The following is a 25077-nucleotide window of genomic DNA, read 5'->3' on the forward strand; positions in this document are numbered from 1 at the left end:
AAAAAGGAAATAAATGGAAAATATAAAAAAAAAAAGAATTTAAGGCGTATTACATTATAAGCCTGGTACCTTTGATAACTATTCCTACCAATGGGTCGATGCCACTGCTGATGGACGTTTCGTTTCCGAGGGTATCAAAAGCCCAGTAGTCAGCACTGCGGTGTTTATATGTCAATTATATGGCCATTTCAAAAAAAAATCTGTTTACCAAAGTATGATTTTTTTCTAAATACTAAAGATTTTCTTATCACAGGCAAACATTACCTTAGCTGTTTTTGGTTTAAGTTCAGCATTAGAATGAACAAATTTTTTGAATTTTGGGTCCTCAATGCTCTTCAACGTTTTACTTGTTTGGCTTTATAACTTTTTTAATCTGATCGTCACTGATGAATCTTATGATAATCCTGGTACCTTTGATAACTATTATGTAGACAAAACGCGCGTCTGGCGTATCAAATGATAAGCCTGGAGCATATACATTTGATAACTATCAGCGATATAAATCAGACGATGATTTAATGAAACCTTCAACCAATGCGTGGGAGGTACATCATATTCAGAATTTCAAAATTTCTTTTTCACCACAACTGTAAATCATTTCATTTTGAGAGGGTTAGCGCTATAGAACCAGGTTTAATCCACCATTTTCTTCATTTGAAAATGCCTGTACCAAGTCAGGAATATGACAGTTCTTGTCCATTCGTTTTTGATGCGTTTTGTTATTTGATTTTGCCATGTGATTATGGACTTTCCGAATTGATTTTCCTCTAAGTTCAGTATTTTTGTGATTTTACTTTTTTCATACCTAAGGAAGATTGACTTTTGCCAAATTTGGTAGCTCTTATATAAGTTAACTCCGACTGGAATCAGTGTATATTTTCGATAATTGAAACTTAGGTCTAAGGCTTATCATTCGTTTTATTTTTCAAATCAGCCCTGGCTTGTTTTGATATCAACACACGTGCTTTCATGCGTTTTTGTGACATTCTTGTTTCATTCCACAGAGAAAGATGTAAAAGGGGAGGATAAAGATGTGAACAGCAAGAAAACCACGTGGCTGTCCAAAATAAGAAACTTTTTTTTCTGTTTGTGTTTTCTGATTTGCGAATGCTATTTGTCAATCAATAAATATGGTAAGTAATTGATAATAAAGCCTTGATATTATACGTTCTACTAAATATACAGATTTTCTAGAATCGGAACTGCATATAAAATTTACAGTTCTTTTTAGAATCAACACTATGTCTAATACTTGTTATATTGGGTAGACACTTTTTTACCTTTGGATATCTGTTTCTTATTTTTTAAATGTTTGGTTGCAATTGCATATCGGTTATTTCGAAGTTCCTTTTATTCAACAGAGGACAAAAAAAAAAATGTACATGTATGTATAACCGTTATGTGTAAAATTGTTAAAGGACAGAAGATTTACATTTAAATGTTATATATGTGTCTATCATCGAAGGTTAAAGTACGTCATTCGTGTTTGATTCTATTTTGAAAGGTTTTGGTATATCCAGGTTAAACATTGTTTCTTTTTCTCAATTTAAATTCACAAATGGGAATATGAAATGAAACTAAAGCATGTAGCTCTTAAATTATTTAAAATCATAAATTATGATTTATCACCGACAGATTTTGTTTTACTTTTTTGTGCTTCATTCTTCCTTGGACTCTATTTGCTGTAATTACAGTTCATGGCCTTCGTATGAGAAAAACGGGAAAGTATGTTTTTACTGTGGACCTGGATTCCATTCGGTTGGCGACTGTGTGGTGAGTAGCATTCCCTTTTTCATAAAAGTTAATATAAAATATCAACCTTTTTCTAAATTAGGAAGTATGTATATTAATTATATAATTATTTGAACATGATCCAATAATCTTTTGTCAAATGGTTTATTTTAATCTTGATCATAATGATATTGCATTGTAAAGAGTATTTAAATTTATATCAATATGTTAAGTCGTGACCATAGTTTTTGGAGGCAAACTATTTGGGGAAAACAAGTCCATGTTTTCTTGTCTTTATTCTGAATTTCTAGATTTTATCATTAATTTAAATATATTATGTCTATATTACATTAAATTTATATAATCAGGGATTATGTAGAAATTTCAATTTTTAAGGAATTATGTAGAAACACTACTAGTGGGTTTAGGTATTATATGTTATCACTTAAATTTACAATGAATAAGTAAAATTACTATAAAACACTATTAAGCACCACGAATTAAAATGTTATACAAATATCAAATTCATGCTCATCGATTTTAAACAAATTCTCATGTTTGGTTTATAACAATGTATAACATTTATCCAAACTATTAAAAGTCTAGAAGAAACAATAAACAGGTCATGAAGATACGTAGCTTCGTTTCGTGTATATTTTAGTCTAGACGCCATCTAATTTACCATCGAGTTAACCTATAAAGCCATCCGATTACCATCTAAGCGCGGTAAACATAAATATAGATATAAATAACTTAAGCAAACTCGTGCTGTTGGATTTTTCTTTGTTTCACTTGCAATGCTGACATTCTTTTTCTTTAAATAACATTTCACATACAATTCATGTGTTATCTATCTCAAACTAAGGGGTTAAATTGAAATGCAAATGAATACGGATTCAATGAGGTCGAATTATTCACTTGCAAGTGAATAATTCAAAATCAATGTTTATTGGCTTATTTTGACAAAATTGAATCAAACTGGCTGCTATAAGCGAATTATTATTTCATTCTTTCCATTTCATTAATGATTGAGCAAAAAGAATAATATAATAGATTTTTTATTTATCTCGCAGCTAGTGCCCCTTTAAGCACATTATATCAAATCGATCATTTATTCTCACAAACTAAATGACGGTATTGACTATTGAACATCTATTTGATTCATATATTTTATTAATTGTGACTGTTTATTTAACGCATCATATAAATGTAGCGGAATTTGATGAGACTGTTATTAAAGTGAGAGGGTTAGCGCTATAGAACCAGGTTTAATCCACCATTTTCTACATTTGAAAATGCCTTACCAAGTCAGGAATATGACAGTTCTTGTCCATTCGTTTTTGATGCGTTTTGTTTTTTGATTTTGCCATGTGATTATGGACTTTCCAAATTGATTTTCCTCTGAGTTCAGTATTTTTGTGATTTTACTTTTTAAACCGCAATATCCACATTTAAAAAAAAACCTTGGCAATCACATATAGAATCAATTATAACATGTATAATGACACATCTAAGAAAAAGAAAATTTTCGGTCCAAACATATAAAGGTAAAAATGAAACGGGAAGCATTAGCCTCGAACTGATTTGTTTTGTACAATCCGAGCTTAATTCCATCCTTTTTCCGGCTTTTCGCAAATAAGTGCTATTCTGTATTCGAGATCTCCCTTTTCTCGATCAACATATGGTGTGGGAATGAGAATATTACATGTGTGGGTGGCTTCTCAAGCGACACAATCCGGAAATGCATTGGTGGGGAACAATGGATAACTTTAAATTTACGACAAACTAAACATGTCTACGCTAGGAATAGATTCCCTTAGCTTTATTTTGCAAACCTTTTACGAAGGTTGGGTATTGATGCTTTTTAACAATTGGCCTTTTTTTTTGGAATCGAGGGTCACTGATCAGTCTTTTGTAGGTAGAACGCGCGCAATCCTGGTATCTTCAACTAGTTTATCTAAAGACATACAGCACAGTAAATGAGTTGTTGACATGATTAAGAAAAAACAATTGTCAGTTGCAATAAATTGTATGAGTAAATCAATTACTAGGTATATCAATTATTTTAACTTCGGTCTGCAAATGGAAGGCATTTAAAAGGTTTTTTTACTTTGGTTTCAACTCATGTAAAGATTGTGTGTACACTATCTGTTACATAATTTAGCTTATATGTTTTAAACATGGTTTGCTTGGTTCGGACAATGAATTATAATTTAATCCAGTGGTTATATACAAATCTTACAGAATTCAAACACCCAAATGCAGTGTGTTCCATGCCCCAATGGCGCCTATCAGGTTACCTCAAACAGAGCAAACTACTGTACTAGTTGCACAAGGTGTGAAGAGGTTGTCATGAATCATTGGGTATCAGCTATCCTGTCTCCATGCACACCAACAGCGAACACTGTTTGTGGATGTATTCTTGGGTATCATTTTACAAAAGACCAACGAGAACCAGGAAGAGGCTTTTGTCAGACCAATACTTTTTGTTCTGCTGGTCATGGGTTAGTAGCAAATGGTAAGATTGATTCATGGTTTAGAGTTAATTACGTTCATGACACATATACCATATACTTTGGGAGACATAAAGTGATAAACCACGTTGCCTTCTAAATAAAAGTACCTTTTTCCTATTCTTATTAACTCAGTATTGCTTACATATGATAAAATTCGCGATTGAATTTAGATCTTTGGATATATAGACTTGCGTCAGTATACCTTTTTTTCTTTAGATTATTGAACTGATATAATGTATGTTTACAATTACAAATAAAAAAATCCCTTCCCTAACACTCAATTTGAGGAACAGATTTTTTTTTTTTACAACAACGTTGTGCACCCTTCGTAAGTGAACTATATTTTATATTTTTAGCATCAAGTTTTACAGATACACAGTGTAAACCATGTATTAACGGTACCTCCTATAATCCTGCTCAATCTTTGAACTCCTGTCATCAATGCATGACATCATGCCCGAATAATACTGAAATGTGGCATCCTTGTAACACAACACATAATATGGCTTGTATACCAGACAGAGGTTTGTAGATCATGTACGTTTGTTTTCCTCTCTTTTACGGGTTTTTACTAGTTTATATAGTTTTGTATAAACTTTTAATGCATTTTGTTTGTTATTTTTGCTTGTTTTGCATGCTTTTTAACCTAGATTGCTATTTATTTTTTTAATTTGTTGTTTTACAGCGTTGTTTTTTTAGGAACTTTTATGCTATGGTAGGCATTTATGTTTGATATTTTATGTTAGTACTTGAATCTAACACAGTGTATGTTTTATGTTTTTGTCTTTGATTTGTTTTTATTACCATGCTGAATGTACAGCGCCTCAGAATAATTTTTATTTTTTATATAGGTCGCTCTATGAATTTTCATTATTATTTTATTATTAATGTCAAGTCTGAGTTTCGCTGTAGCCCTTGTGATCAAAATAATGCTACAATTATAATAATGTCGTTTGTTATTTGTTAAGGTAATACAACAAATCACGCTGCCGTAATATAAATTTGGAGAAATAAAACAAATACAAAATTAATACAAATCACACAAACACATAATACAAAGATATTGTATTAAAAAAATGAGAATTTCTAAATCTATGAAAATAACCTTTGAATGAAAATAAAGACCATAGACATAATGCTTCGTAAAATCACAACCTCTACTTAAAACAAAGTAGCAAAAAACACAACACAGTCGAATTATTTTAACATCAAATTATCCATAAAACAAAAACTTTTAGATATGACGGGCTAGATTGATTGCATAGAATAATTTCACATTTTCTATTTTGATTTTTAAAAAGGTAACGATGGTTTGGTTACATCTAATTCATTATATTTTGTCTTTCAGAAATGATGCACGTAGTTGTTGAAAGTGACTCAAGTACTTATTTAAAAGCTGGCATGGGAAGTTGTGTGGGATTCATAGTTGTTTTATGCAGCATATATTTTATCAAGAGGAGAAGACAAGGAACTGAAAAGAATGACCAATCAAGGTATATGTGTATTTTATATTAGTTTAAGTAACAAACAAATGTAGAGCTAAATTGTGTTTATAAGGTGTTTATTTTCATCCGAATTTGTGTTCAGTGATTTTTATAAAAGGAGTATGATGGCCTTTTGTAGCAATTTTGAATGAAAAAATGAAGTTTTTGCATCCTTCTTTAGATTTGCACATATTAGAGAAAACTGTATAATATGAACACGTGTTTACTTATATAACACAATATTAGCGTTTCGAAAACCTTGTTCAACCCACTACTATGCCATGTCAGGAATATGGCAGTTGTTATCTGCATTCCGTTCCTATGTATGTTGAAGTTTTCTTTTCTGTTCATCAATGTTTCTGCTGTTCTGTTGTTCTGTTGTTCTGTTGTTCTGCTGTTTTCCTCACATAGTGGATGTATTATCCTCAGTTATAGTATGTAACCAGGATTTGTGTTTGCTAAATTGATTGATGACTGTTGAATTGTTTTCCCTATTTGAGTAGCATCTTTTTCATTGGTATGTCAATAAAGGCTGATTTTTTGTTAATTTATTGATATTTCCTTTAGAGGACTGGTTGTGTAGAGATATTATTATTTTAAAAAAGAATCTGTCAGAACGTGTTACATAATCTCAAGAAATATGAAGTTTTTGCTTATATTCGCCAGTTTTTTTGAAACTCGAACGATACTCGAGTTAATAGGGGAAACCAAAAAGGGTTTTAACATTTCATTTCAATTCGTCATTTATTGAGATAATGTGTGGTAACTTCTTCTGTTCCTTTATTTCGTTTATATCCGGTGCAATGGCGGCGCCCATGTTTTTTAACATGCTAGAGCAAATTTAATTTAATTGTGGCCTGAAACCCTCAATATAAAGGGTTACTACAAAGTAACAGAATTCAACAAAACAAAAGTACGAATATAGAAATTTAACAAAAATTTAAATTGAACGTTTAAAATGCCATCAATTGGAAAAGACAGCCCAAACCCCCATACCACGACGGACACGAGGTCAAAAACAGGGGCAACAACAATTAAACACACAATAGGATCAAATCAAGCAACATTTGAACTAAAAAATGAGAATATTTATCTATGGAGGCGAGCCCTTTTAATTCGTTACTTCAAAATTCTTGGAAGTCATGAAAAAGCAAAAGTTGAATGGAATGACTTTGACCAGAAATCGAAACTGATAGAAATTGCTGATGATAAACATGCATTTACAAATAAAATCCCAAAGAAAGAATTATTCAAATCAGCAGTGTCGATTACATTGGATAAACAGAAACTCTTTGTGATTACTATTTACTATACAACCAAAAAAGCCACTATCCAGGGTCAGGGGACAAGTGAATGGTTACAATCTGAATTTAAAGTCATAAATGAAACAATCAATAAAATTAAAGAGATTAAACAGAAAGGGAACCTCCCTTGTGATGTAGATAAAATTTTTAGTGAATTAAAGTTTAAGAAGAATGAACTAATTGATATAGAATCTCCAGAAGACCTGGAACCAATAGCTGAACATGTACATGTACAGGCAGATAAAGTTATAATTGATATTGAAAAGATACATGTACCTTCAGAAAATGAAACACAAAATGAAACATTCAAACCGAATACATCTGTCCTAAACAACCAAGAGGGATATGATCAAGCTAAGATGAAAATTCTTGAATCTGAACTTGAAAAGATTAGGTCCGAACAAACTCGCCACAAAGAGGAGATAACTCAAATGAAAACAACAATACATGACCTAGAAATTGAACTTGTGAAAAAAGACACTGAATTACAAGCAGTACAAAATCTATGTACTAACTTGCAAACTAATTTAAACAAGATAGAACATTTGAATGAACAAATTGAAAAAGAAAAATCATTGAAAATAAAAAAGAATGAGGATAGATTGAAAGAAATGGCAAATGAAAGAAATCAAGAAATCCAACGAGTTGTCAAAATGGAACAAAACATAAAAGAATTGCAACATACAATTGAAAAAGAAGCAGAAAAACGCGTAGAGGACCAAACCTACCATGCAGAGACGAAAACCAAGGATACAAAACTACATGTAGAAAGTGCCGAAGAAGATAATCACACACAAACCGAAAGAATATCTGAAAAGAAAAACAGTGAGAAAAATGAGCCCGACAGAAGCAATAATAATATAAAATCTTATGCTGGTGTGAGAAATCCAACTTTAAGGAAGGAAAACAGCCACCACAGGGATACCTATGATTTATTTATCAAAGACATTGACGGCAAAAGATTGTACAAAAATAGAAAAGTTAAAGTTACCACTCTACACGACAAAACAGTGTTTGGAGCAATTCAGTATATCAAATCGTTTAGAGATAAAGCAAAACATATAATGTTCCAAATAGGCTCCAATGATATGGAACAGAAAACACCGGACGAGGTTATCGAAGAAGTAGAAGAACTAGTCAGAGTGACACAAAGATATAACCCAGATGCAACAATCACTTTTGGTGAAATACTGCCACGTTTTTTGAGTGACAGATATTATGCTAAGTTTTTCAATGAACACCGCCTTATTTTTAATGTTCAATTGTATGAATTATGTAAAGATTTAGATTTACATTTTGTAAGGTATGATTTCATTCAGCCTGATTATTTTGTAGATGGAATACATATTAAAGGTCATGGCATTCCAATTATGGTTATGTCCATTAAAAGAGTACTCAATACACTACTAAATGTAAAGTTATGGGAAAACAATGAATATAACACAAAAACAAATCATGTAAGAAACAATGGTATACCTAATTATCAAATGCCAAATTCAATAACAAACAGAAAGCAGAGAGATCATCAAGCTTTTGAGCAGAAATCTCATTTTAATAACCCTATACATGTAGGGTGTGAAAGTGCTATGAATGGCAGAAATAAAATTGTAAATATGATGGAGCTCATGTTACAGGAAATGAGAACGGGTCAGTGGTAATATGTCTGAATGTTTAGAAGAAAAATCTAGTCTATTGATATATAACCGGTATATGTTTACCGCCATATGTACTTTTCATATGTTTTGATTACAAACTGATTTTTTTATGTCAGTGATAAATATGTATGAATAATTAGAAGAAAAATGTATAGTTTATTGATATATTGCTTACCGGTATATGTTTACCGCCATATGTACTTTTCATATGTTCTGATTACAAACTGATTTTTTATGTCAATGGAAAATATGTATGAATCATTAGAAGAAAAATGTATAGTTTATTGATATATTGCTTACTGGTATATGTTTACCGCCTTATGGAATTTTCATATGTCCTGTTACAAACTGATTTTCTATATATAGAACTAAAACACAAATGGGAGGTGTACATGTAAAATAAATTCAAAAGAAAAGCTTTTTTATTTTTATTTTTTAATTTCTTTTTTTATATGTTCAAAGTGTGACTAGAAATAAAATAAAATTATATGACAAATAGGTTTTTGCACTGATATATACAACAATATAAATATAAATTTGTTTATTACATTAAATTGTCTTTGGTATTGATTTTAATATAATTGGTAAATACTAGTATATATGCAAGGGCTTAAAATATTGATTTTTCTGAATTTAAAGAATAGAGTTACCTCCCATAGACCATACACAAGGTAATATCATTTGAACTTTATATTGTGAATATTGAGGTTTTCAGGTTTACAACAAAATAAGAAAGATTTATATGCTCAAATGTCAAATTGTTATAAAAATTTATCTATATCCTCATGGAATGTTCATGGCCTTGGAGACAAACTTGAAGATGAATTGTTTATTGAGAATTTAAAAGGTGACATAAACATACTTTTAGAAACCTGGAAGGGAGAATCTAAAGAATTTAAATTGGAAGGCCATTGTATTATTTCTAAGTCCCGTAAAAAAAGAAAAAAAGCAAGAAGGTATAGTGGGGGCATTATTGTTACTATAAAAAAGCCATACTTTAAAGGCATTACATATTTAAAAGAAGCAACAACCTCGCCAAATAGACTATGGCTTAAGTTGAATAAGAACTTTTTTGGATTTGTACATGATATTTATCTGTGCGCTCTTTATATACCCCCCTTTTCATCATCTCACTATGATAATGACTTAGATTTTTTAGAAAATGAGATATCATCTTTCTCCATGAATGGACAGATTGTATTAATTGGAGATCTAAATGCTCGAACTGGCCAAAGAGCTGACTTTATTGTAAATGATTCTGATCACATCAATAATTTTGATGGTTTTGATTTACTCCCTGAAAATTATATTACTGATTCAGAAATTAATAGAAACAATCAAGATACTTCTGTAAATACAGTTGGTACAAAGTTATTAGACTTGTGTTTGTCTTCAAGGCTGCGTTTACTCAATGGTCGATTTTTAGGTGACTCATTGGGATATTATACATATATGTCAAGCAGTGGATTTAGTACTGTTGATTATGCTGTTGTTAGCGAGAGTCTCCTGTCCTCAGTCAAATATTTTAAAACAAACGATTTTACTTACCTATCAGATCATGTTCAAATTACTTTATATATGAAGTGCTCTATAAATATAGATAAAGAAATTGGCCTTGAGGAAAAAGGTTGGCACTGGATTAAATCATATAAATGGACAGAAAATTCTAAACTTAAACTGATTGATGCTTTATAGACTGAAAATGTAAAGGATGAGATAATAGAGTTTGAAATGGTTAATTATGAGGAAAATCAGGTTGGTGTTGATGAGGCTACAGAAAAATTGACAAAAATTTTAGATAATATTTCAAGCCTTTCTTGTAAAGCAACTCCAAAAACTAAAAGGAGGAAGAAGAAAAGGAAATTTAAACAAGTTTGGTCAGACAATGTCATATATGAAACCAAGCGTCAAATAAATAAAATAGGAAACAAAATAAGAAATAATCCAAATAATAATAGTTTAAAGCAAAAGTTTTTTGAGTTAAAAAAAAACTTGAAGAAAATGGTTAAACACAAAAAGTATGAATATAAACAAAAACTTTATAATTGTTTAAGTGAATATATCAATCAAAATCCAAAGGAATATTGGAAAATTTTAAAATCTCTTAAGAATAAAACAGAAAAAGATGAAATACCAGAGGTATTAAAAGATGAAGAAGTTTTAATAAAACATTTTCAAGATCAAGGTAAACCTTCATCTATAAATAATGCTTTTATGATAGACATTGAATCACAGTTAAAGCTATTAGAAAATAATATAGACTTCAAAGCTGAAACAGATGCTCCAATATCTTGTTCAGAAGTAAATAAGGTAATCAGAGGAATAAAACTTCAAAAGTCTGCTGGACCAGATAGAATTATAAATGAAATAATTAAAACCTCAAATCAAGTAATAATTAAGTCAATTGTTAAAATATTTAATTTAATTCTAAAAACAGGTATATACCCAAAATCATGGAAGGACTCATATATAATTGCACTTCATAAGAAGGGAGACAAATCTGATCCCAATAATTACAGAGGTATATCCTTAATCAGTAATCTTCCTAAAATATTCAATGCTGTACTCAATAATAGATTAATCACAGTTGTGGATAAACAGCTGAATAACTGTCAATTTGGCTTCAGAGAAAACCACAGAACTGCTGACAGTATTTTCATATTAAAATCTTTAATTAATAAATATATACACAAAAATAACAAAACAATATATGCATGCTTCATTGACTTAAGAAAGGCATTTGACTCTGTATGGAGGACAGCCCTTCTGTATAAATTATGCAAAATGGGAGTAGGAAAGTCTTTTTACAGAGTAATAAAACAACAATATTTAAATACAAAATCCTCTTTAAAACATAAAGATCACATTTCTGACTATTTTGACATTACTAGAGGTGTGAAACAAGCGGATTCATTAAGTCCTACTTTGTTCAATATTTTTATAAATGATATCACTAAAGGTTTGGAAGATGACAACTCAAGTCCACTGGAGCTTATAAATAGTAAACTAGGCTCCCTCCTGTTTGCTGATGATCTGCTTTTACTATCAGAATCTAAGGAGGGTCTCCAAAATAGTCTAAATAAAGTTTCCATGTTTTGTGAAAACTGGCAGCTTTCTCTAAACATAAATAAAACAAAAAGTATGGTCTTTTCAACAACAAAGCAAAAGCCTGAAACATCTATACTTGTATATAAAAACAAAAAAATAGAGAATGTTTCAGAATATCCTTACTTGGGTCTGCTGATTAAATCAAATGGTAATCTTAGTCATAGTACAGCTGAATTAACAAAAAAGGCAAAAAAGGTTTTGTTCTCTATTAAAACATATACTAATTCTCTTGGCAGCCTTCCTATCAGAGTGTCAAATAACTTATTTGACACCTTAGTGAGACCTATATTGACTTATAATTCTGATATAACATATTTGGACTCATATATAACATATTTCAAAGCTAAAAAAAGAGCTTTGGTTTCTGGAAAAATTGTGGACCCATTTAATTTTATTGACAAGACTCCAATAGAAAACTTGCATCTTGGGTATTGCAAGTTTACCCTTGGCACTAACAAGAGTGCCTCAAATTTTGGTACAAGGAACGAATTGGGAAGACTGCCTATTGAATGTCATATAAAAACCCAAACTATTATGTATTTAGCAAGGCTTTTCACCTCAAATTTGAATCCCTTATTACATGAATCTTTTCAATTAACTAAAACTTTGGATTCTAGTGGCACCTATTCATGGTTCACTTTTGCAAAATATATTCTTTCTGAATCTAACATTGATATAGATAGACTAAAAACCTGTGATAATTTAAAACAATTAAAAAATATTAAAAGCTATATTAAACCCCAAATAAACTCATACTACAACAACCTGTTGATAAATAAGTTAACATCTATTGATGATAAAAGTAAATTAAATTTTTATAAAGCACTTGAGCCAAATCTATTGATCAAACCTTACCTCTCTAACCCAAACTTTGAATATAGAAAATTAATTACAAAACTTAGAATCACTGACCATTCATTATTAATTGAAAAAGGGAGGCATTTTAAAATTCCTCGCGAAGAGAGACTTTGCAAAAAATGTAAAGTACTAGATGATGAGAAACATTTCCTAATAAATTGTTCTCATAATTCAAATATTAGATTAACATATTTTGATTGCATTAATAGTGAAAGTAATTTATTTGCTAATCTCACTGACAATGACAAAGTTATATATATACTTAACCCATCAACACCAACACAAGTGAATAAACTAGGATCCTTTATAAAAAAAGTCAATGGAACTGAGGACAAGGGACCCTTTAATATTTACCTGAATTTGTGTATATATATATTGAGTTACTTAGTTATTGTCTTTATTTGTTTTTGTTGTTGTTATATGTCACAAACTGTAAAGTTTATATGGCAATAAAACTTTGAATTTATATTAACACTTAATTTTATGTCAATGATATGCCTTATTGTCAATATATATATATTTCGTTTCGGTTACAAAAATAAAACTGGCGTAGAAAAGATGATAGTTATCAGGATTATAATTTAGTACGCCAGACGCGCTTTTTATCTACATCCAGACCAATGTACATTTGGTGTGTATAATCTATGTATAATCTCTGTGTTGAATGAGATGAAACTCAGAGATTTTATATATGGGGAAAAGTACGTAATCAAAGAATATCATATATCTCTCTAAAAGAGGTATGGTTTGTAAAACAGGTGTATTGAAAAACTATAATGCATAAATCTTTTGTTTTTAAATATTGACCGAATTTTAACATATGAATGTTAGACACTAGAGTAGTATTTACATCTGTGAAAAAAGTAGATTACATTAATTGTGTCCCTCCGAGAGTTTAACATTCTTTTATTGTTTCTATATTCACTAACTCTCTTTGAGTTCGGATAAGTAACACGAGTGCTACAGCAAGTCAAGAATGCATTCTATATTATATTCTTCAATATAGATAAAATAAGATGTGATATGATTGCCAACAAGACAACTCTCCTGAAGAGATCAAATAATACAGAAACTTAGAAGAGGACAGAGATAAAATACAGTTAAAGAAATAAAACATTAATTACTAGTAAATGGAATAATTGTACAGCTCTTTTACGGGCAAATACATTAACTGTACAAGTATAATGGCAAACGCTACAGCTAGGGCAACAGATTCTACTGCATCCACACAACATTTTTGTAATTTTTCTTATTTCCATTATAATGATTTGTTAGCACGAACTGAAATGTTATTTTGTTGTTGCAAAAGTGCAATTTTTACAGATGTCTTTTTTTTCATGATGTCTATCATATTCTAGTCTAATTTTTCTTATTTTCCGGATAGTAGTAAAACTTAAAACGTTTACCTTAAAAAATCTACTTTTTGTACGTCATACACATATGACTAGTAGTACTAGTGATTCAATAGACTTCACTCTTACTCAGAATTAATCTGTGTATGCCAATAAATATACGTTACTTTCTTTCTGACGATTTGGAGTACAAAATATCAGCACTCGATACTAACCGTTTTCCCTGTCAGACTTTGTTTTTTAATTATTTTTGTTTGTATTTGATAGTAATCATAGCAACGGTATTTCCATGATCAATAAGGTAAGTTATTATTATCATTTATTATTTAACTAAATTTATGTATTGATTCACATTGAAAAAATCTTCTTTGGTAATTTTAAATGATTTAAATATACGTAATACACACGTTCGTCAATGCATACATGAACACATGTGAACTATAATACGACTTGATACCAAGGCATTGGTTGAAACATAATGTGTTGGCTGCGATTCAGTTTAAAAGCATTATTAACGTCCAAAACTGGATAATAATAGCGAAATTTATCTATGGCCAACTTTGCATTAGGTAGTTGAAACCTTAGTATTTTTTATAACTTATAGATTGAGCTGTGTCGAAAAGAAATCGACCTTATGCAAGTGTGCAAATTCATATACATGTATCTGTTATTGATCAATTTTGTAACATTTTAATACAAAATAAATTATCTATGTTGGTCTGTTATGTAGGATTCGTATATCGAATCAATTTTCAAACAGCTACAGAATCGTCAAAGAGATTATTTTAGCTCAAAATAGGTTAAAAGTTCTCTGATATTTATTGCAAAAGATAAATTTCTATCCGACGCTGCACAATTTATAAACGGACAATTTAAAATTCGTTTAGGTTCGTTATAAATGATGTAATTCCGAAATTCTGACTGCTGATCTAATGATTAATTCGGGTTCTGATAGCCCGCCAGCAGCGGTATCGACACAATGCTGTAAAAAATGCTTTCGAAATTTCATCCGTTCGAAACCATTTTCGGGATTCACATTCATTAGCAACGCGTAATGCTGCATATTTTAACAAAAAAATCGAACTTTTTGACACCGTTCAATATGTTCAAAGACAGGGTTTCTTTGTACGGTGTCAATCCGCATCAGTGATCCACATATTCATTAACGGGTTGTGTTTTGCAAATCAATAAATTATTTCATAATTAACACACAAACTTGTCCAACATATTTCAATATTTTGGTGTTTTCTTCGAATTAATATTACCTTGAGTTTGAACCTTAAAAAGTAGCATTATTATTCACACTTATTAAAGGGAAACAGGCGGCTGTAAGAGAAATGAATTTTATTCTTTCATTTGTTTGTTTTTATGTCATTGAGTAGTCTACAATAAACGAAATAAAAAAAGAACACATAATGCAATTGCATATTATCGTAAAGTTTACTGTTCATAACATTAGTTATGTTATATCGATTTTTGGATTCGTTTATAGGAATCCTAGTATCGATATACCGACGGTCAATAGAAATACTAATAATGATGTGCCGTTGGTCAAGAAGTAAGTAACTTTTTATAATATAACATGCTGAATATAAATTATGTATTCGCTAGAATACACAAATTTTTACACCATCATTATCAGCTATTTTGTTAAAAATGAATAACAAGAGGTAAATTTGCAGTAACAAATTGCCTCTTTGAAAAGTTCTAACTGTTTTAAATTATAATTAGGGATAAAGAAATTCGCCAATGAGTTGGTTTGTATTAAAAGTAAAATCACAAAACAACTGAACTCCGAGGACAATTCAAAAAGAAAAGTTTCTAGCCAAATAGCAAATTGAAAACCTAAAATACATTAAACGAATTGACAACAACTGTCATATTTTGACTTGGTACAGGCATCTTCTAAAATAGAAAATTGTGGATTAAACCTGGTTTTAATTTTTAGGTAAACCTCTCATTTGTATGACAGTCGCATCAATAGTCCAATATATTATCAACGATATGTGAACAAATTAAACGGACATAGTAATAAGTTTAAATGTCAAAAATAGGGGAACAAAGCCAACATTGTATTATTATCTTAATCGCTGTAAAAACAAACAAATATGTAAATAAAAATTTACCAAGACACAATAACAGGATTGATAAGTAAAAAGCCATGACATATGTAACAAAGACACAAAAAAAGACAGACAAAGCAAAAACGAATAACAAGAGTACAAACACAAGCAAAGCAAAATAACAGAATTACCTATAATTGTTTGATTTGTACATATTTGGACTTGGATTGCGAGTTGTGTCATTGGCACTAATACTGCATCTTCTCATTTCTATTTGTTGGTGATTTGATTATAAAATGAATGAAAAGGAAAATTTGGAGTATGTTCGATAAGGTCCTAAAATGGCCCCCTTTTTTAGAGTAAATTTCAAATTCGGATTTATTGACCAATATCACGATAAATTATAGCTAATACATTGACTAGATAGGATATAAGCCATTTTGATGAAAATTTTACGTTTCTGCGTTTCATTATGACGTCACAAGTTGTACTCATATTGAATTTTTACGAAAAAATCAATGAAAATGGGTAAATTTCCAAAGATTATTTGACAAGAAACATAGAGTGCATACGTCGACAACTAAGATCTTTAAAAATAATGTTTGTGAAGACATTTAACGTGACTTATTTGAATATAAAGCTTGTCGACGCCTGTGCTCTATGTTTCCTGGTCATTTATTTGGTTCAAATCCAGCTGTTTTTGTCACATTTCACCAAAATCCATTATCTTGACCTTTTTGGGATGTAAAAATCAACGTGGTAGAATTAAAATTTGACAAAAACAGCTCTGTTTTTCTGTAACTTTCCCATATGACTTTAAGGCAACTTAAAACAATTATTGTCTTGTAACCATGAACTTTAAAATTGGAGCAAAATATGGCACTTACCGAACTTAATTCATCAGTGTCTATAGCTATTAATGCTTTTTTCAGTCAAGATGTTAGTTCTATCCTGGAAAATATAAGAAAAATCTGTCTTAGATCTGGTAAGCCTTACATACTTTTTGGAAAATCTATATGAATATATGCTAATTAATTGAGTCCAATATATTTGATCAGTGACAATGGAAGATGAGACAAACATCGGAGATAAAATTGAGAATGGAAATGGGGAATGAATCAAAGAGACAACAACCCGACCATGGAAGATGTTTGTTTCGTTGCTTATAATATTTTCATCTTCGCTAGCCAAGGGTTACGATCCACTCCTCTCGTTCTCCCGTGGCAGATTAAGAGAGAATTTCGGATCCTCGATGCAACGATTTTCATTGGTTGTAGTACTAACTGGCTGCATTCATACAAAAAGTACCTAAACGATGATCATGGGTAGATGTATAAAATGCGGGCAAACAATTGCGACATGCTGTTTGTGTAACAAGTCTTTACCTCGCAAAATATCAGACGATATTTGGTGTCAATTACATGTTCTTAATCATCTAAAACACGTTCGTGTGTGTGTTTCGTGACCAAATGTTGGAATATCAACGTATATTTTGTTTTCTGCTTCCCAAAGTTTGTAAACACTAGACGCTACCATGTGTTCACCTCCACACTTTAGAGAGTTCTAATGCTACCATTGATCACGAATAATGTATTCGGAGTGGGTGTGACTTTTATCAACCGATAGATAGCGCAACATTGTTATCACAAATGTTGGCTTAATCTGCTAAGGATGAACGGGAGAGGAGTGGATCGAAGCCCATGCGAAGATGGGTATTGTCATCAATAGAAGCAATTCACCTAACGACACTTGACCGCAGAGTAAACAATTATCTGCTTACCCTTCTGTATCAACTGTGATCACTGAAGTTTTTGTTGTGGTTGGTGTTGCATAGTCTTTATGTTTCTATGTTATGTCTTCTGTACTGTTATTTGTCTGTGTGTCTTTTTATTTTTAGCCATACCATTGTCATTTTATTTTCAATCCATGAGTTTGACCATCCCTCTGGTATCTTTGATGCCTCCTTTAACAAAAATTACATAATCATCATTCCATATTTAAAGCTTTTACTTCATCCAGAACATAAAGATCACACTCTAATATATAGGTGTGACTTCAAGACACATATTTTCGACTAAAATATAAACAATGTTTTGCAAATAAAAAATGTGTAGCGATGTCAAACTTTTATATAAATATTTTTTTTGTGACAAATATTTTTCATAGGTGACGACATTGACTGGGAGACTTTTTTTAATATTTTTCCAAGAAAGGTGACAGTTCTTCCAGACTGGGAGCAATTCATCCGGACCTTATTTAGTAAGTAATATGTCAGGTTCATGTTGGAAACGTACGGTGTACATAAGTCTGGCGAAGATAAGAATCAGACACGGTTACATGTATAACAAACATCAAAATTTATCTTGCGAACATGTTCGGTCTTAGAAATAGCGAAACATTATACTGCTAAAACAATACACTTGATAGATGAGAAGACACTGTTGTGCATGAAAAAGCTATCGGTGTCTTCTGAAATAACATGTGGTCCGAGTACACAGTTATTTCGTGGTGCATTTCTTTTAAACACTAAATGAAAATTAAAAAAATCCCACCTGCGCTTTCTCAATAATATTTTTACAGTGTGTTGTACTACTTTTGGGACAAATTATATCACAATTATAGAAAACTTCATCGGCTCTAACTCAAAATATGGACAATTTTGACCTTTTTCAACTGGACCTAATCACTACTTTATATTAATATTTAGGACCCAAATTTTGTTACAGTGTCATTTCATCCCCCTACTTGCTATATGAGGCATAAAACATGGAGAAATACATTTTGGAGGGGTATAAAAAAAATTGGCAAGTAACACACTGTTCACACTAAGGACTATATTCGTCGAAAATCAACTGACGATAAATGTGTACTCGGACCATTTAAATGTAAGCTTTGTATTCAATGGATTACTTAAACTAGCGAAAGGTACAGATATATAAATTTGAGAATGAAAATGGGGAATGTGTAAAAAAAAACGACCATACAACAGCCGACGGCCACCAATGAATCTTCAATGCAGCGAAAAACTCCCACATCAGACGGAGTCCTTCAGCCGGCTCCTAAACAAACATGTATACTAGTTCAGTGATAATGGACGTCGTACAAATCTCAGAATCATACATAAGTAGCTAAAATTGAAAATCATACAAGACTAACAATGGCCTAAGGCTGACAAGGTAAAAAAAAAAAAAAAAAAGACAATGATACATTCATTAAGACAGGGTTCCTAGCAGTTACTGACATGCCAGCTCCAGACCTGAATTAAAATGATTGAAAGATTATGTCTTCATCATATAATATCAAGTATAAAAAGACACACAGTAGCCCAACGTTTCTAAGATTAATATTTGGAGAGAGGCTTAAACATAATATATGTGTTTTATAGCTCTCACTGGTTCGGACAGAGGACAAGACACTGTACATGAAACAAAAGAATCATTTGACAAGGAAAAGTATCATTCCCGGCTGTTCCATGCTTTAACAATATGGAAACAATCCTGTTATCGAGAAAATGATACAGTTATGTATGGTATCTTGTGTAATGCTGTAAACACTCATACAACTAACGTTTAATTCAGACCACGTTTATATAGTCATATCAATATTGCATCAAACTTTATATGTCTATATATATGTGTGTATTCTTTTAAATAATATGTGACAAATAAATGCTCAGAACTTAACTTTGAAATCAGGAAGTTTAACTTATAAGAAGCATCAGACATTTGTGTTATGTGCTTAAATTTATATGCATTGGTTAATGTGATCAGGTACACTAATTTAATGCTTTATACTTAATTTGTTTATCATCTTTTAGGATGTGTTATAATGTTCTTTTTATTTGTATTTATAAATATATCTTTTAAATCTTTACTGTTAAGTTCATTTTGGTAACAATCCTTTGGTGTTTCAAACATTTATACATCCCACCATTGTTTTATTGTACTATTGTTATTTTTGTATTCGTGTCTTTTATTTTTACTCATGTTTTTGTTAATTGAATGTGCATATGCCACTTTGTTTTTCTTTGTTGAAATAATATTTTTATTTTATAGTGTTTCAAATAATAAAATAATGTTGACTTCTGTATCCCAATTTTTCTTATTTTTGAATAGTATTTCTGTTTGTTTTGATCACACATTTTTTACAATATAAATGAGTTATATGCGACTGTCATATTAGTAAAAGGTTTAGCTAGCGAGTATAAACCATTATTTTCTACTATGTCAGGAAAAATAACAGTTGTTTTCCATTCCTTTGAAGTGTTTCAGCTTTTGATTTTGCCATTTGCCAAAGGAATTTCCGTTCTAATTTTTGTTAGAGAGGTGCTAGGTAGTAAATAAAATTGAGAAAGGAAATGGGGAATGTGTCAAAGCGACAACAACCCGACCATAGAGCAAACAACAGCCGAAGGCCACCAATGGGTCTTCAATGTAGCGCGCCAGTAGGCGTTCTTCAGCTGGCCCCTTAAAAAATGTGTATACTTGTACAGTGATAATGGACGTCATACTTAATTCCGAATTATACACAAGAAACTAAAATTAAAAATCATACGATACTTACAAAGTAAAGATTTTAGTTTCTTGTGTATAATTTCGTCCCTCTTTTAAAGATTGTTTGTGTAAAAAGATATTTAGAGCTAAAGACTCTATAATTTATAAACTACAAACTGATATTTCTTGTCTACAAAAAGAACTGACAACAAGTACATCTTATATTGTAACTCTGGAAAGTGAAAAATTAGACTTAGGTCATTCTCTTCGTTTACATAAACAGAAACTTGTCATTGAATTATCTCAAAATGATTACTATCCAATTCAACGTATAATAAAGCACAAAATCTTAATGCAGCATCGCATTGTCATCAAAGTGCTGAGCAAGACTCCGTAAAAGTCTGGTTTCTGGACCACCGAATTAAAAGTTATTGATATCATATTCATCATATGTACAACAAGCATCATCATGAGAGACAAAGGGGTAGAAGAATGCGGAAATGTAGCAACAATAAAAAACAACAACGACTTTTCAACACATAAACAATCTGCGATATATCTGAACATGAACGTCAGACCACATGATTCCGTTGTAATAATGAATGACCATCTTGGAAATGAAATGGATAACTATGTTATGCAAACCCTCGAATGCACTGACAAGAGAGATGAATAACACATCTACACATGATTCAATTGCTTTAACATGTTCTATGGAAAAGAACCGGAAAATTGACTGGAATAAAATTGACATCATAGAATATGAAGAAAAAACAATTGATCCATATACAAGACTCTGAACTTTAAAAGTTAGATTTAAAACCATTTGACAGTAAAATGTGCGAAATAGTCACTGAGACACCAAGGGGGCTTGTCCCACAGAGATACAAACCTGGACTACATACTCGTATGGAAGGTCGAGTTTACCCCTAACCAGTCATTTGGGTAAAAAAATAAATTGTTTTGGGGAAATGGAAACAAGATGAACGAACCAAAAGCAAAGAAAATCAATACTTTATTGAAATGAAACAAATGAAGAAAAAAAAGAGATCTACTCAAAGAAAGTCATTTTTACCAATATAAAGGAGCATAGGGAAACCGAAGAGAAACAATTTTATAAGCCAGTAAAACGTCAACGGACTATAAATATTTATCAACATCTTAACTTGAGATATAATAACAAGATCTTTAGTGACTCTTGTAGCCATAGCTGAAAATTGGGCTGACTATTTTCAAGAACTGTCTTTCCCTTCTAAAAATGAGTTTGTTTTTGACAATTGTTATGAACAATAAGTGGACGTCTTCAAGATGATGTCCGAGTATTACAGGCACTATTCAACCCTTATAGGGACACCCTTAAATTTCAAATGTATAATGGCTTTTAGAATAGAAAAGCAGCTGATGAATAAGGGATTACTATCGAACATCTAAAATATTGATATCAATATGTAACAGTTGTTAAAATTATCGTTAAATTAATAAACTTTATATTTCAACACATCAACCTTCCGTCTGATCTGAACAGTGGTATACATGGTATATGTGGCCTAGTATTAAAAAAACGGGGTCAAACCAAGAGATGTGTCTAACTTTTATCGCAAAATAACAGTTAATATAATCCTGGTACCTTTGATTACTATATATTGAAAAACTTCATCTATAAAAAAAATGTTAATGTCATTTAAGATAACCTTACAAAAGGGATTCAAAGCTGCATTAATCTTGACTGATCTAAAAAAAAAACTGATGCTATAAAGAAGTTGAAAAGTTAATCATATCTTTGAGTGATGCACAGACAGCATTTACTATTGTGTGGCACTCTGGGCTTATGAGAGAGAGGAATAACAGGTGATAATTCACTAATTGGTTGCTGAAGCCTTTATTGTGAGTGGTATAAGAACTTAATTTCCTTACTAATATAGCAAAGTACCAAATCAAAACCAATTAACAAATTCCAAGGTGTTCGACAGTGTTGAGATTGGTACCGACTGCCTATAAGGTCTTCATAAATACACTACTGCAAATGATCGAAATGAATGGTTTTCACTTGGTGCTTACTAAGATGTCACCCTAATTTCCAACAACTTGTATGAGATGCAAGAACTGATAAATGTATTGTCTGATTATGCAAATAAACGTTGCTACATAATAAGCAGTCAGAAGTCATATACTCTACAGTATGGAAGTAAAACTGAACCTTGATTTTCGTTGAATCAATGAATGGTGAATCTGTTCAAAATTAATTAAAATATTGTATTGATCATGATATCCACTCTAAAAATGGTGAGAAGGATATTGTGTAGAATTCAGACAGCCAGATTGACGCAGTGTATGCCATCATTTGATCTGGGCTCCGTGGATTGAATTGACATAGCTCTTAAATTTCGATGCGTCTGGTGAAAATGTATGTGCTACCCCCACTTTTGTGTGGGCTTGACTCTATTAGATTTTCTGTTTCTGATATGAAATCCTGATCCTGATCCTGATCCTAAGGTCAATAATTGACACGACTTGTCTCTTTTGTACTGAATATTTATGGCAAGCCGTTTTGCTATTTATTCTTACTTCAAGATATCTTATAAAGTATATAAGATATCTTATAAATTTAAGGAGATATCTTATATAATATATAAGATATCTCATAAAAATGAAATTATATAAGATATCTTATATATTATAGGAGATATCTTAAATTATATATCTTATATAGTTTATCAGATATCTTATAAACTATATAAGATATCTTATAAACTATATAAGATATCTTATAAACTATATAAGATATCTTATAAACTTTAGGAGATATCTCATAAACTTTAGGAGATATCTTATAAATTTTAGGAGATATCTTATATAATATATGAGATATCTTATAAAAATGAAATTATATAAGATATCTTATATATTAAAGGAGATATCTTATATATTATATAAGATATCTTATATATTATATAAGATATCTTATATATTATATAAGATATCTTATATATAATAGGAGATATCTTTAAATTCGAATAAATAGTAAAACGGCTTGCCATAAATATTCCTCATACTGTACCCCATTTTTCCTGGTAATTTCTCGCTAATACTCGAATAAATAGTAAAACGGCTTGCCATAAATATTCCTCATACTGTACCCCATTTTTCCTGGTAATTTCTCGCTAATACTCGAAAAATTAGTTTAGGCGCAGGATCGGGTAGCAGGACTTGCTAGTTCTTGAAAACGCCCTGATTTAAGTATATATTCCCCTATAATGTGTGCAGTTATTTCACGTGTTCCTCTCTTTGATGGTGAAAGTAGTGAATGGATATCCAGTGGGATGTTAACTATTCCAGTTGTCATTTTGAGTCCGCTCTTTCTTGGTGGTATCTTGGACAGTATATCAGATAGTGTTCTGTTGGGTTTTTTTCTCCGCATTCTTAATATGGTGTGAGGGATTGACCTAATTGGTTTCTGTATTTGTTTAGTATGATGTCGCCTGTTCTTAATTCCGATAGTATTCTTCCAATTTGGGTGTAAGGGATGTCGAGTTGAAGTATTTTTCCAACTATAGGTATCAGATCATATAGGTGTCTTCACCATTGTCGATCTGCTTTGCCATTTCAGTTTTGTAGACATCTTGACTGCACTTCTGATATCCAACATAGTTATAACATTATATTGTGCATTTAGTGATGAGGCCTCCTTTACAGCATCTTTCACCAACTGGTCCGCTATCTCGTTCCCGGCTATACCATATAGCGGGTTATTTTCGCGGGGTGTAAATTTTCGCTTATTTTCGCGGATAGAAGAAAATCGCCAAAATAAAGTCCGCTAAATTAAAGGTGTAAATGCAACGGTATTAATAAAGGTTTCATCCGCCAAAATAATAACCGCTAAAATATTTCGTATACCTTGTTCAATGAAAATCGCGAAATTTTACACCCGCGAAAATAACCCGCTATACGGTATTAGCATGGCCTGGGATCCAAGATAAGTTGCTAGTATGCCGTGTCTCAAGAGTGTTCTCATACTTTCGTTAATGTCTGTTATGGTGTCTATGTCAAGATGCCTACTGCAGTCTGGCTATCTGATAATATTTTGACCTCAGCAAACTGGTCCTTAATTGACGTTATACAGTGCTGCAGAACCATAAGGATAGCTACAAGTTAAGCAAGTAGTATGATCCTCTGTTAGCTACTGACCTCGTTAAGCTTACGCCATGGCTATTTCCGGAATATACTACCGCCCCCGCTACACACGGTCCTGGATTACCCTGACAAGAGCCGTCAGTGAATGCCACTACAGTTGAGTCGGTACTTTCTCCTAGTAGGCCCTTGTATGTAAATTCTGGTTCAATGAGTTTAATATCTACCTTCAAAAGTTTGTGGCTTTGAACATGTCTAAATATTGGTTTACAGCTTTAGCAAAAGGTAACTATTGTTGTTTATAAGTATTGTTGTTGGAAAGATACTGTTCCAGTTGTTGTTTTATTGGTTCTACTATGTTCTTAGATTGAATTTTTGCCAATTC

At 31.3% G+C, this 25077-nt stretch overlaps 1 protein-coding gene across 1 annotated transcript; it reads left to right on the plus strand.

The window, feature by feature from the left end:
• Nucleotides 1–1522: 1522 nt before the first annotated feature.
• Nucleotides 1523–19936, plus strand: LOC134700599 (uncharacterized). The gene is made up of 10 exons (XM_063561975.1): nucleotides 1523–1773; nucleotides 3976–4249; nucleotides 4604–4771; nucleotides 5596–5740; nucleotides 14276–14309; nucleotides 14739–14743; nucleotides 15501–15566; nucleotides 17004–17056; nucleotides 18238–18330; nucleotides 19457–19936. Exons 1-10 carry the CDS (start codon nucleotides 1618–1620, stop codon nucleotides 19642–19644), a joined length of 1182 nt encoding a protein of 393 aa, XP_063418045.1. The 5' UTR covers nucleotides 1523–1617; the 3' UTR covers nucleotides 19645–19936.
• The last annotated feature ends 5141 nt before the right edge of the window (nucleotides 19937–25077 follow it).

This window comes from Mytilus trossulus, unplaced genomic scaffold, assembly GCF_036588685.1.
Source record: "Mytilus trossulus isolate FHL-02 unplaced genomic scaffold, PNRI_Mtr1.1.1.hap1 h1tg000164l___fragment_2___debris__unscaffolded, whole genome shotgun sequence".
NCBI lineage: Eukaryota > Metazoa > Mollusca > Bivalvia > Mytilida > Mytilidae > Mytilus > Mytilus trossulus.